The following is a 13,778-nucleotide window of genomic DNA, read 5'->3' on the forward strand; positions in this document are numbered from 1 at the left end:
CGGACTAAACACATCGAGATTGATTGTCATTTTATCCGTTATCATCTTGTCCATGGTGCTCTTAAGCTCTTCTCCGTCTCCTCCAAAGATCAACTTGCAGATATCTTCACCAAGTCACTTCCTAAGAGACGCACTCGTGATTTAGTTGACAACCTCAAGTTGGTCTCACATCCACCTTGAGTTTGAGGGGGGCTGTTAATGTATATTATGTTAATGGGCTTTAGGCCCAGTTAGGTTACTTGTATAGTACACTTTACTTGTACCGCACACATATGCCTCCTATATAAAGGCACTGATGTATATTATTTTATTCAAGAAATACAATACAATCATTCTGTATTTCTAACAATTCTAAAACCCAATTAATATATTATACAATCATACAATCATACAAAACAAACAGTGGAAGCAAACACCACAACACTACAGTAATAAATCAGAGTCACACTAAGTCGTTGGAATCGCACAGGATAAGACCCAGCAATCAAATTCAACACACTAAGAAAAATGATTTATAAAGTAATTAAATTCAACATAACAATCATCCACACCACAGCACGAAAGACGCAGTAAAAAGGGAAAAAAAATCATGCAAAAGAATAGAACACAAAAGAAACTTGGATTTAGAGATACCTCAACTGAATCGTCTAGCGGCTATCAATATTTATATATTGTAAGGAGAGGAAGACAGGAAGGAAGGAAAACAGAGAGGTTGCCGTTAGAAGGGAGAGAGGCTGGTGATGATTAAATGTGAAAGTGAAACCGTAGAACAAAGAAGGTGGGGAAGGGGAAAGAACTAAAACGTGGGAGATAGGAAATTAAAACCGTGTGGAACAAAAGGAAAGGAAAAACAAAAAGTTGCAACCGTGAAAGCATAGGGTTTGAAAAGGCTTTGGGTTTGGGCTTTATGTGATATTAAATTTGTAAGAAGTGGGCTTTATGATGAAGATAGGGATGAAAATTATTTTATAATTATCTGTATTTAAAATTGATAAAAATTATTTTAAAATTGTAGGATAAATTTAGAAAAGATGATAGAAATGATATGGCTCAATGTGAGAGTAGCAACATTAAATGTTATGTCTCAGCTTTTAGTAATATATTGAATTGATTGATTATTTAATGATACCAAACTTAAGAAAATGATGACTTGAAATTTGTACATTTCCATTTGAAAGATAATGTATTAATTAACAATCTTCTAAAAAGTTGGATTTTTCAAATAGGACTAACAGTGTATGGGACAAATAGAGCAATATGTACTAAATATTAGGTACTATACAAGATTGCGTCATATGAATACATGCTTCCACATAAATGTTACATTTTGTAGGACATGTTTTTTTTTATATAACACACTTCTAAGTATATAATAATAAAACATTGTCCTAGGCGAAACCCTATGTATTTATGACATTAGACTTACTCTTATATAGTTGTACTTTTACACAACTTTCTCCTAGTGTCAGCATCAACAGAACCGTGTGGGGTAGTGTGTGTGCCACCACCAACCATTCAAAGACAAACTACAAGATTTTGGATTAGAAGATAAATGTGTGTGTGGCTACTCTAAGCTCATCTAATACTCCTGTAAGAAAAACAATGGCTGAAGGAGCTTTGTTCCACCTTGCAGAAAAAGTCCTTGAACTGCTGCGTTCCTTAACTCTCCAAGAGGTCAAACTGGCCTCTAGTGTCATAACAGAGATTGAAAAACTAACAAACAGAGTTTCCACAATCCAAGCAGTGATTCTAGATGCAGAAAAGCAGAGTTCTCAAGACCATCAGATCAAAGATTGGCTCAGAAAGCTTAAGGATGTTCTCCATGATGCAGATGACTTGCTGGATGATTTCTCCACTGATGTTTTGCGACAGAAAGTGATGACAAAGAAGGTACGCATTTTCTGTTCAAGTTCTAACCGGCTTACTTTTAGTCCTAAGATGGGTCATGAAATAAAAGCAATTAGGGAGAGACTAAATGCCATTGCAAAAGATAAGGAGGATTTTCATTTTAGTCAAAGCTTCGTTGAGCCACAAGTCATGAATAGGGAAAGGGGAGCTTATTCTTTTGTATTTGAAGAAGTTGTTGGGAGAGAGAATGATAAGGAAGTGATTATAGAACGTCTTTTTAATGATAATGTTGTAGAGAATATTTCTATCATTCCAATAGTTGGCATTGGAGGATTGGGGAAGACAACCTTAGCTCAGCTAGTATATAATGATGAAAATGTGGACAAAAATTTTGAGCTAAAGCTTTGGATTTGTATCTCTGATATCTTTGATGTAAAACGAATTGTTAAAGAAAGTTTAGAACAATTGACGAAGAGGAAGCATGAAGGAAGCTTTGAGATCTTGGAAAAACAGTTTCGAGAAGGATTTAATGGAAAAAAATACTTGCTTGTCCTGGACAATTTGTGGATTGAGGATAAAAAGAAATGGCTTCTCTTGAAAAATTTGCTAATGGTTGGTGCAAGGGGAAGTAGGATAATCGTGACCACACGCTCAAAAAGGGTAGCATGGATAATAGGGTCAATTTCATGGTATGCTCTAAAAGGCCTACCTATAGAAAAGAGTTGGAGCTTGTTTGTAAAAATGGCATTTGAACAAGGCGAACAGCTAGAACACCAAGCCTTTATAAGCATAGGAAAAGAGATTGTGGAAAAGTGTGGTGGGGTACCTCTCATCGTAAGGACAATAGCTAGCTTGCTACGTTCCAAACCTTCAGAAAATGAATGGCAATCCTTCAAAAACTATGAACTCTCAAAAATAATACAACAAGAAGAATATGATATTTCATTAACACTTAAGTTGAGTTATGATCATCTACCATCACACTTAAAGCAATGCTTTGCTTATTGTAAATTGTTTCCAAAAGATTCCAAAATTGATGTAAAAACACTTATTCATCTTTGGGCAACACAAGGTTTTATTAAGTTATCAAATTCAAAGCAACGTATTGAGGATGTTGGCAAGGAGTATTTTATGATATTACTTTGGAGGTCTTTTTTTCAGGATGTAATCAAAGATGAATTGGGCAGTATAGTATTTTGCAAAATGCACGATCTCATGCATGATCTAGCAAATCTTGTGGCTGGGGCAGAAAGTACCATGTTATCTTTAAGTGAGGAAAATATTGATGAAAAACTTCGTCATGTATCATTTGATCTTAGGTATTCATTGAGGCAATTCCCAATCCCCATGGTTAAAGGAATGAAAATACGAACAATTCTTGGTGCTAGTGTAGGGCAAGAGTTGGGTAAATTAACTTGTGATGCACTCATTTCAAATCTCAATTATTTACGCACATTAGATTTGAGTAAATTAAAGCTATGTGTAGTGCCAAATTCAATTGGAGAATTAAAGCATTTACGATATCTTGATCTTTCTGAAAATGAAGATATTGAATTTCTCCCTAATTCCATTACTAAACTGTTGAATTTGCAAACATTAAAACTCAAGTATTGTAAGTCGCTTAGAGAATTACCGAGGGAAATTAAAAATTTCGTCAATCTCAGGCATCTAGATATTTTTGAATGTCACAGATTGACTTATATGCCCCTTGGACTTGAACTTTGTACTTCTCTTGAGATACTACCACTTTTTGTTGTAAGCAAGGCTAAGTGTAGTGGTGGATTGAGTGAATTGAAGGAGTTAAGTAATTTGGGAGGAAGCCTAAGTATTAACAATTTGGGACATGGAAAAGATGACATGCTGGAGCTGGAATGTAAAGCTGCAAAACTGAAGGAGAAACAACAACTTCAACAATTGAAATTATGGTGGGACTCAAGGTGGGCTGAAAATAATTTAAGTTATGATGAAATGTCACTAGAAAAGCTCCAACCACATCCAAATCTTAAAGCTTTGAAGTTGTGGTTTTATATGGGTGTGATAATTCCAAGTTGGGTTTCTTCGCTCACTAATATTGTTGATTTGGAATTCTATAGAAACAGAAACTTGCAACACCTCCCACCATTAAATCAACTACCTTTTCTAAAGTCCGTCATCCTTAAGTATATGGAAGCACTTGAATACATATCAAAAGATACTATTAGTAAAGCACTTGGTTCCTCAAAAACAACATTCTTCCCATCCTTATCTTCTCTCATAATATATGAATGCCCAAATTTGAAGGGTTGGTGGAGGAAAGTTGATGGTAATGAGCCAGGCCATCTTTTACTACCCTCATTTCCTCGTCTTTCTTTTTTAAAGATTACCGAATGCCCTCACATGTGTTCCATGCCCCTGTTTCCATATCTCAAAGAAGGGCTTGTATTAGATACAACTAGCTTGAATGCATTTCAGCAGACAATGAATATGGGAGCAACACAGAGTCCATCAACAACAGCAACGACATCAACCTCCGCAACATTAGAAGAGGTTAACGATTTAGAATCTCTTCCAGAGGAGAAGTGTTTACAAAACCTCGTTTCTCTCCGAAAACTCTTCATTTACAACTGTAATGGACTCAGGTCTCTCCCTTGTAAAGGTATTCAACATCTCACCTCACTTCAAGAGATGGAAATCATGCACTGCAATGAGCTTGCGCTACTAAACGATGAAGATGATGGCATGCAATGGCAAGGCCTTAGGAGCCTCCGTTTTCTTCATTTAGAGAGAATTCCAAAATTTGTGTCTCTGCCAGATGGGCTTCAACATGTTACCACTCTAAAATATCTCAAAATTATTAATTGTCCTAATTTGATGGCTTTACCAGTGTGGATAGGCAACCTCACATCACTAACAAAACTTGAAATTGACAAATGTCCGGAATTAGCATCACTACCTCAAGGGATTCACAAGCTCACTGTCTTACAAGAAATAATAATTACTGAGTGTCCCCTCTTACAACAAAGATGCCAGAGGCAAACAGGAGAAGATTGGCCCAACATTGCTCATGTCCCATATGTGTATGTGGATAATAAAGCAACACAAAGCTTCTTAAGGTATGGATCTATCTTTTAACCCCAAAATTTGAACCCTATTCAAAACTGCAATCGTGGGTCAAGAACTCATATATATATATAATTTCTTTGCTTTTTTATCCATCAAAACTTTAATTAGATACATGATTTCTTCAAAATACTAGAAGAAAAAGGATATTTAAATTCATTCATTTATAAAAGTTTCAAACATATTTCTGTTAAATACTTTTATTATTATTTTATGAATCTACATGTTGGTGTGAAGACTTACTTTAATAGTCAAATAAGAAAGAGAGTGATTGAATGAGTACAATTTGTTCGTACATGCGCAATTTCAAAGGTAGATTGGACTGAATTTTATAAGTCAGGTTGCTAATGCTTAAACATGACTGTAGGAACTTTTTATTTTCAAATGGTTGAATTTTTTGGACCTAGTTGCACCTTCTACTGCTGCAGCCTCTACCTTATCTCCAAATACATCAGAGGTAAAATATTCTCATGATTTTATTGTGCTTAGCTTCATATATATTGTTTTCTGGCCAAAAAGAAAAGTTCCATGTTCTTTCTTTGGCAAACACAACGACAAAAAATTTGTTCTTGTGCTGAAATGTTCCATTTTATGGTGGATGCTTCATAACTTCCATTGTGTGCGGTCTCTGATGCTTCATTTTTTATGTGGCTGGTTCTTAACATTTGGCTGTGCCGTCTCTACGAAAATTGGGCAACAATGCAGAGGGAACCAGCACACACTGAGTATGGAGGATTGTGTAATGGTGGATGAAGTGTATAAAGTTTTTAGGCCAAAGAGAAGCAGTTTGATTAAATGTCCCAAAAGTGGAGTAATTTGCTGCGAAGTGATGCAGAGGTAAAAGAAAATTCTGGCCATTTAATTATTCTTATCATTTTTGTGCTAATTTCCAAAAGATTATGTAGGAACCAATATCAACAATCTTCCTATAATCATTTAGATAGTGAATTAAATACAATATGTCTCTCATGAATCTATTTCTGATGGACATAAGACAAAATAGATTCTTGTTCTTCAATTGTTTTCCTTGTTGTTAGACTATTGCATTGTAGGGAAGATACTTAGAGCCTCTGTTCTTTTGCAGACCAATTGCTTTAATTTTGGACAACCATTATTTGAGTAAAACGAAACCATTTAGCGGATATTGATTAGTACATAATATGATATTTAAAGTATTTTTTCCTCTAAGATGACGACGGTTCCATTAAGCACACAACATGTCTCTTTGTGTTAAAATGAACAGTTCTCTACATTTTTAAATATTTAGTATTTGTATATTGGACTCTCTTTTTATTTTATTATTATTATTATTATTATTACAAAATCCATTGTTTCCATTCATGACCATATACGTAGATATTTGAAGATAACATGTTTCTCTAACTCATTTCTTATTCTTTGTCAGGGATAAAAACCATAATATGGCTGTGAAGTTCACCATTGGATGGCCGTCAAAAGGAAATTATACAACATTAAGTATACATAGAGCAATTTTGTATTAAATATTCAGTATACATATATCGCAAATTTTCTATTAAGTCTAGTTTTGAACTATTACAAAGAATATTACATAATGATGTGGATTGGTCATCCCCTTCCAAGCACATGCGTTCTTGTGTGTGGGGCCCACACTTCCAACTAGGGCTTGGTTTTGATACCATCTGTAATGACTCAAGAAAAAACGCTAGTCACATCTGTGCTATACCTTAAAAGGATTAGCCATAATTGAACGTGAGACTCATCATACAACCTATCTGTGGGAGGACTTTCGTCTCGACCCTTAATCAGGTATTGTTCACTTTGGGATAGGCAAGGATCAACTTACGTCTCACCCGCACAAATTTGCTCAATCCCACATCTGGGAAAGATGCCCCCACTCATGCCTTATAAGCCTTTGGCCTAAGGATGAGTGTACCATTACGGTACACCCTTCCTTAGGCCAAAGGCTTATAAGGCAAGGGTGGGAGGCGTCTTTCCCCGATGTGGGATTGAGCAAATTCATGCGGATGGGACGTAAGTTGATCCTTACCCATTCAAAAGCGAACAATACCTGATTGGAGGCTGAGACGAAAGTCCTCCCACACTATCAAATTGGGGCATCACATTGGGTGTTTTCTATACAAGTCAATATTTTGTGTTATTTTTTATGTGGTGAGGGAATTCTCTAGAAATAAATTCTATCAATATGTTTAAAGGTTCAAAACCTATAAAATTAAAGGGAAAAATGTTGAAAAAGGAATAAAAAAGCAACAGTTTTAATTGGAAAAAGGAAAAAAAAAACATTATTATTGCCTTTCAAAAGAGATAAAAAGATTTTATTAATCTTCATGAATATTTGTATATAAATAATAAAATATAAGGATAATTACATAATAGTATGATACATTTCAAACAATAATATTATTTTCAAATTAAACTCAAAATTTAGGTGCATATATCATATATGCATATAATATAGTTTTAAAAATATTACAATTTGATCATTTTGTTAAGTATATACCAAATTATCATAATTTACTTGTTTCAAAAATCGTGAAAGGGGCTATGCTTATACAGGAAACCAGACAATGTGACTAAACTGTAAAACTCTTGATAGTATTTTACTGTATAATTTTGACAAAATCAAAATATTAGGTTCAATTGTGTAAATTGTAATAATTTATTTATTAATGAGTTTATATAGTTAAATGAAACCTAATTATTTATTAGGCATGACAAAATTATCCCAAACTAATGACTTAACCCAACCTAAGATGACCCTTTTGGGTTAGGTTGGTTTTAGAGCTATTATGGGTTGGGTTAGGTAAAAAAAAAGAAAAAAAAATCAAGCCAATGAGGTTGGTTTGTGTTGAAAAATGCCCAACCCTGAAGCCATACACATTCCGACTAATTCCATCAAACAAATGTGTTCTTTGTGTGTTTGTATATATATATATATATATATAGTTGAAAAGGGTAGTAAACGTTTTTTGTTTTAGCTTATTTTATAGATATATATACAATTTTCTAATGAGAAAATGATGATGGTGACAAATGATTTGGGGGAAGGATGAAACTTATAAACACAAATCAATCTTAGAGGATATAATTTGTAATTTAGTTTAAAATTTTATGTATCACTAACTTAATAGATCCATTGAATACAACCAGCAAACCCATTTCCAATTCACCGACATGTCAAATATATAACCATTAGTCATTCTCAGAATATAGGTGCAAATCACCTTCTTGAAAATTATAACATGATGTTTTTTCATTAAATTATTTAAAACCTTTGAATTATTAAAAACCAGTGACAAAACTTTAAATTTTTTTTTTTTTTTATGGGAAAAACTTTAATAGTTTAGTATCTATAAGACTATAACAGCATTCTAAAAAAAAAAAAATATACATATATATATATATATATAAATAAAAGACTATAACAGTGTTTTACTTTAAAGACTTCTCATTTTCTACGTTGGCGGCTATTAAAAAAAATACATATTTAGCTGTTTCTTTCAATTGTCGTTTATTTAGACAAACATAGTTAGCTGCCTTTGTGGAAAGATTCAACTACTCCAATTATCTTGTCTTAAGAACATGTATTGTTAATTTAAACATTGATGTAATTTTTCAAAGCTGGACACAACAACAACTACCATTCATCGCCTTCACTAATCCACAAACCCATCTAATATTCCTGAAAGAAAAAAAAAATGGTGGATGGAGCTTTGTTCCAACTTGCAGGAAAAGTCCTTGACCTGCTGGGTTCCATCACTCTCCCAGAGGTCAAACTGGCCTTTGGTGTTAAGATTGAGATTGAAAATCTAAAGAACACTGTCTCCACAGTCCAAGCTGTGATTCTAGATGCAGAAAAGCAGAGTTCTCATAGCCATCTGATCAAAGATTGGCTCAGAAAGCTCAAAGATGTCCTCCATGACGCAGATGACTTACTGGATTCTATCTCCACTGAAGTTTTGCGGCACAAGGTGATGAGTGGAAACAAAATGACAAAGTAGGTACGCATTTTCTTTTCTAGTTCAAACCAGTTTGCTTTTAGTCTTAAGATGGGTCATGAAATAAAGGCAATTAGGGAGAGACTAAATGTCATTGCAAAAGATAAGGATGATTTCCACTTTATTCAAAGCTCGATTGAGCCACAAATCATGAATAGGGCCAGAGAAACTTATTCTTTTGTACTGGAAGATGAAATTGTTGGGAGAGAGAATGATAAGAAAGAGATTATAAAATGTCTTTTCAATGACAATGTTGTAGAGAATATTTCTATCATTCCAATTGTTGGTATTGGAGGATTGGGCAAGACAACACTAGCTCAATTGGTATACAATGATGAAACTGTCAAAAAATATTTTGAGCTTAAACTTTGGATTTGTGTCTCTGATACCTTTGACGTACAACAAATTGTTAAAGAAATTTTAAAACAATTAACAAAAGTGAAGCATGAAGAAAGCCTACAGCTGTTGCAAAATCAGCTTCGAGAAAAAATTAATGGGAAAAAATACTTGCTTGTCTTGGATGATTTGTGGAATGAGGAAAATAATAAATGGCTTCTCTTGAGAAATTTGCTCATGGTTGGTGCAAGAGGAAGTAGAATAATAGTGACCACATGCTCAGAAAGTGTAGCGAGGATAATAGGGGCAGTTTCATGGCATGCTCTAAGAGGCCTACCTGAAGAGAAGGCTTGGAGTTTGTTTGTAAAAATGGCATTTGAACAAGTTCAACTACCAGAGAACGAAGCCTTTATAAGTTTGGGAAAGGAGATTATGGGGAAGTGTGCTGGGTACCTCTTGCCATAAGGACTATAGCAAGCTTGCTACGCACCAAAGCTTCTGAAAATGAGTGGAGATCCTTTAAAAGTTATGAACTCTCAAAAATAACTCAAGAAGAAGAAAATGATATTTCATCAACACTTAAGTTGAGTTATGATGATCTACCTTCGTACTTAAAGCAATGCTTTGCTTATTGTAGATTGTTTCCAAAAGATTATGTGATTGATGTAGACATTGATTCATCTTTGGGCAGCGCAGGGTTTTATTAAGCTATCAAATCGAAAGCAACGTGTTAAGGACGTCGGTCAAGAGTACTTTATGGAATTACTTTGGAGATCCTTTTTTCAAGATGTAAAAAAAGATGAATTGGGCAATATAGCATGTTGCAAAATGCACGATCTCATGCATGATCTTGCAACTCTTGTGGCTCGGACGGAAAGTACTATGTTAATTTCAAGTAAGGAAAATATTGGTGAAAAGGTTCGTCATGTATCATTTGATCTTGAGGATTTGTTGAGTAATCTAGAGGATTCATCAAGAGAACTTCCAATTCTCATGGTTAAAGGAATGAGAATACGAACAGTTCTTGCACTTAGTGTAGGGATAGAGTTGGGTAAGTTTACTTGTGATGTGCTCGTTTCAAATCTCAATTATTTGCGCACATTGGATTTGAGTAAATTAGATCTAAGTGTGGTGTCACATTCAATTGGGGAATTGAAACATTTAAGATATCTTGATCTTTTCAAAAATAAAAATATTGAATTTCTCCCTAATTCGATTACCAAGTTGCTAAATTTGCAGACACTAAAACTTAGTGGCTATGACTCACTTAAAGAATTACCCAAGGGCATTAAGAAGTTGGTCAATCTTAGGCATCTAGATACTAATTGCACCAAATTGACTCATATGCCCCTTGGACTTGGACATCTTACTTCTCTTGAGATACTAACACGGTTTGTCTTGAAGAAAGGAGGTTTCGAGGCAAGCTCTTATAGTTGGTGTAAGAAAAAACAAGCTAGGTTTGGTGGTGGGCTAAGTGAATTGAAGGAGCTAAGCAATTTGGGAGGAAGCCTATGGATTGAAAAATTGGGACATGGAGAGGACGACATGCTAGAATGTAAAGCCACAAATATGAAGGAGAAACAACATCTTGAAGAGCTTCTTTTATGGTGGGAGTGGGATGATGGAGAAAGCGAATATTATGATGAAATGTCACTAGAAGGCCTCCAACCACATCCAAATCTTAAATCGTTGTGGTGGTGTTATTATATGGGTGTGAGAATTCCAAGTTGGATCTGTTCTCTCACTAATCTTGTCCATTTGAGATTATCTAGTAATAATAGATTGCAGCACCTCCCAGCATTAAATCAACTCCCTTTTCTCAAGTTTGTCTATATTTTAAATATGAAAGCACTTGAATACATATCAGATGAAGACATTACTAGTAACGTGTTGGGTGGTTCCTCTTCTTCTTCTTCAAAAACACCATTCTTCCCATCATTATCTTCTCTCATATTAGACGAATGCCCAAATCTGAAAGGATGGTGGAGGAATTCAGATGATGATGTTAATGAGCCACACCATCTCTTACTTCCATCATTTCCTCCTTCTCTTTCTAAATTACAGATTCTCGGATGCCTTAACTTGACTTCCATGCCCCCGTTTCCATATTTGAAAGAAGAGTTGGTATTGCGTATCGCTAGTTGGAAGGTATTGGAGCAAACAATGAAAATGGGAGCAACCACATCAACCTCCTCCTCATGCTACTTTCCTCTCTCTCAATTACAATATTTGAAGTTATATTCGGTCAACAATTTAGAATCTCTTCCAGAGGAGTGGCTGCGAAACCTCGTTTCTCTTCGAAAACTCGAAATTTACAAATGTGATGGACTCATATCTCGCCCTTGGATAGCCAACCTCACATCACTACAATTCCTTACATTTTGGGAATGTGCCAATCTAACATCACTTCCTCAAGGGATTCGTAGTCTCACCTCTTTAACAGAGTTGAAAATTACTGATTGTCCCCTCTTACGGCAAAGATGCAAGAGGCAAATAGGTGAAGATTGGTCCATCATTGCTCATGTCCCATGTGTGATTTTGGATTATGAGAACCAGCAGGAAGAAACAATTTTTTCAGGTACGCATCTATCTTATAATCCCAAATTAAAAATCAAGTACTTTTTTTGATGGGATAATTGCCGAATGAATTCTTTCTTTTCTTCGATTTGTTTTTTGAGACTTTGTTTTAATCAAAAGCAAAACAAAGACATTCACAAATCTAGAGATAATATTTATCTGAGCTGTAAATTTCCTATCTTCTAATAATTAAATACTTCTAAATAGATGTTAAACATTCTAAACAAAACCTTTGGTGCTTTCAATTTTCTTTCTTCTTAATCTGTTTTTAATATGTTAGATTTTTAATGCCCAGAGCATCACCTAGTAGTAAATTGTTTGGTTTCCTAGTGATTTTGGGCTCTTTCTCTACCTCCAACAGCCGCTTACAACCTTCCTTTCATCTCCAAGTATTTCAAAAGGAAAAATCCTATACTTCATTTTTATTTTTTATTTTATTGTTCCTTGTAATCGTTGTCCTGCAAGAAACAGAAAGTTCTAATTTTTTTAATGCACACTTCATGTACTTTATTTTTTGGTTCTTGTCCTAAAACAGATGATTCATAACACTTCCATTATGTTTAAATAATACTTTGTATCCAAGTACTAGAGAATAGGTAAAAATTCATGGATAGGTTGGATTGAATTTTTTTATATTACTGAAAATAAAATTACTAATTAATTATTTTATAAATTGAATACTAACTAAGACTTGAAGATCCCTCATTTTGCTTACTTTGCGGCCCACTTTTTGAATAATAGGTTGTTAATTTCATAGCTATACTCAAGTTTAAGAACTTTTGGTTTGTCTTTTTTATGCAGAACTGAACACCAATTCATTTGTTCCTCTTCATTCTGCCTTTTGAGGTTTTGTTCTCAATCATTTGACTTCTCACGTAAGGCAAGGACAAACCTGGCTTAAAATTTGGACCCTATTCAGAACTTTTTGTCCCTGAAATTAAGGCAAGTACAGTCATGGACTCAATGGTAAATTCCTTCATTTGTTATTTTATTCTAATAATTTGTATTTTTTTTTTTTTTGGGCTAGGTAAATGCGGGGGCTCGAACCCCCGAGTAATAGGTTACTTACATAACCAGGTACCAACTCACCTAGAAGTGGTGGTGGTTAATAATTTGTATTGTTGTGTCAAAGCTTGAGTAGATGAAATATGACATATATGGTTGCTTTTTAATAATTTCAAAATTATAGCAAATTTGGTAGAATTGTGAAGGGAGGACATGACCAGGCAACTTAGAGAATTTAGCTTAGTGTGTTGTATTTTGGTGGTTATAAAAGTTCCCAACATACGTTTATTAAAATAAAATATTTTTTATTTCCTCACATGTTAGTGTGAAAGACTAACTATTTAAAGTCAGAAGAGCAAGTGTAACTTTTTTTTCATACATTCACAAATTCAAAGTTTGATTGGATTGAATTTGTTTTACTCAAATTAAGAATTATTAGCAAGGTTTTTCTTTGGGTAAAAGGGGCGGAAAGAGCATAAATTTGGGTGTAACCCTATAGCTTTATAAAAATATTAAAAAATAAAAATAAAAATAAAAAGAAGAAGAAGAGAGAGAAAAGTTGGGTGCACAACAAGGCAATGTAGATGGTCCCATCAAATCACCACTCTTTCAAAGCCCATAGAACACAACGGCACCAACCCATTGGGCCCCATTGCTCTCACACACAGATAGGCTGGGCCCCCCTTTTCACTTACCTATCTACTCAACTCCTAAAACTAAATAAAGATAGATAGGGTTCATGAACTATTTCTCATTTGGATCTACACAAAACGCCGTCGTATATTCACTCTTGATCTGAAGAAAACATGCTTCTCTAACTCCTTTCTTATTAGTTGTTAGAGAGATACTATTAATTAGTATTAGCCATTATATGGATGTGCAGTTTGCCATTAATTCAGCTATCACAATATATCA

General features: G+C 34.4%; 4 protein-coding genes across 4 annotated transcripts in view; all 4 read left to right on the forward strand.

Annotated features, from left to right (window-relative positions):
• LOC126724202 (putative disease resistance protein RGA4) overlaps positions 1–13,778 on the forward strand; it is a 213,346-nt gene that overhangs the window by 160,060 nt on the left and 39,508 nt on the right. The gene's annotated exons all lie outside the window — the stretch shown is intronic.
• Positions 1,539–6,511, forward strand: LOC126724190 (putative disease resistance protein RGA3). Its single transcript, XM_050428562.1, has 4 exons — positions 1,539–4,940; positions 5,315–5,404; positions 5,653–5,784; positions 6,353–6,511. The coding sequence occupies exons 1-2, from the start codon at positions 1,603–1,605 to the stop codon at positions 5,337–5,339; spliced, it is 3,363 nt and encodes a 1,120-aa protein (XP_050284519.1). The 5' UTR covers positions 1,539–1,602; the 3' UTR covers positions 5,340–5,404; positions 5,653–5,784; positions 6,353–6,511.
• On the forward strand, positions 8,995–9,781 carry LOC126724210 (putative disease resistance protein RGA4). Its single transcript, XM_050428642.1, has one exon. It carries the CDS (start codon positions 8,997–8,999, stop codon positions 9,744–9,746), a length of 750 nt encoding a protein of 249 aa, XP_050284599.1. The 5' UTR covers positions 8,995–8,996; the 3' UTR covers positions 9,747–9,781.
• LOC126724205 (putative disease resistance protein RGA1) lies at positions 10,038–12,793 on the forward strand. The gene is made up of 2 exons (XM_050428637.1): positions 10,038–11,859; positions 12,705–12,793. Exons 1-2 carry the CDS (start codon positions 10,038–10,040, stop codon positions 12,791–12,793), a joined length of 1,911 nt encoding a protein of 636 aa, XP_050284594.1.

The sequence above is a fragment of the Quercus robur genome, chromosome 4 (assembly GCF_932294415.1).
Source record: "Quercus robur chromosome 4, dhQueRobu3.1, whole genome shotgun sequence".
NCBI classification, from domain to species: Eukaryota; Viridiplantae; Streptophyta; class Magnoliopsida; order Fagales; family Fagaceae; genus Quercus; species Quercus robur.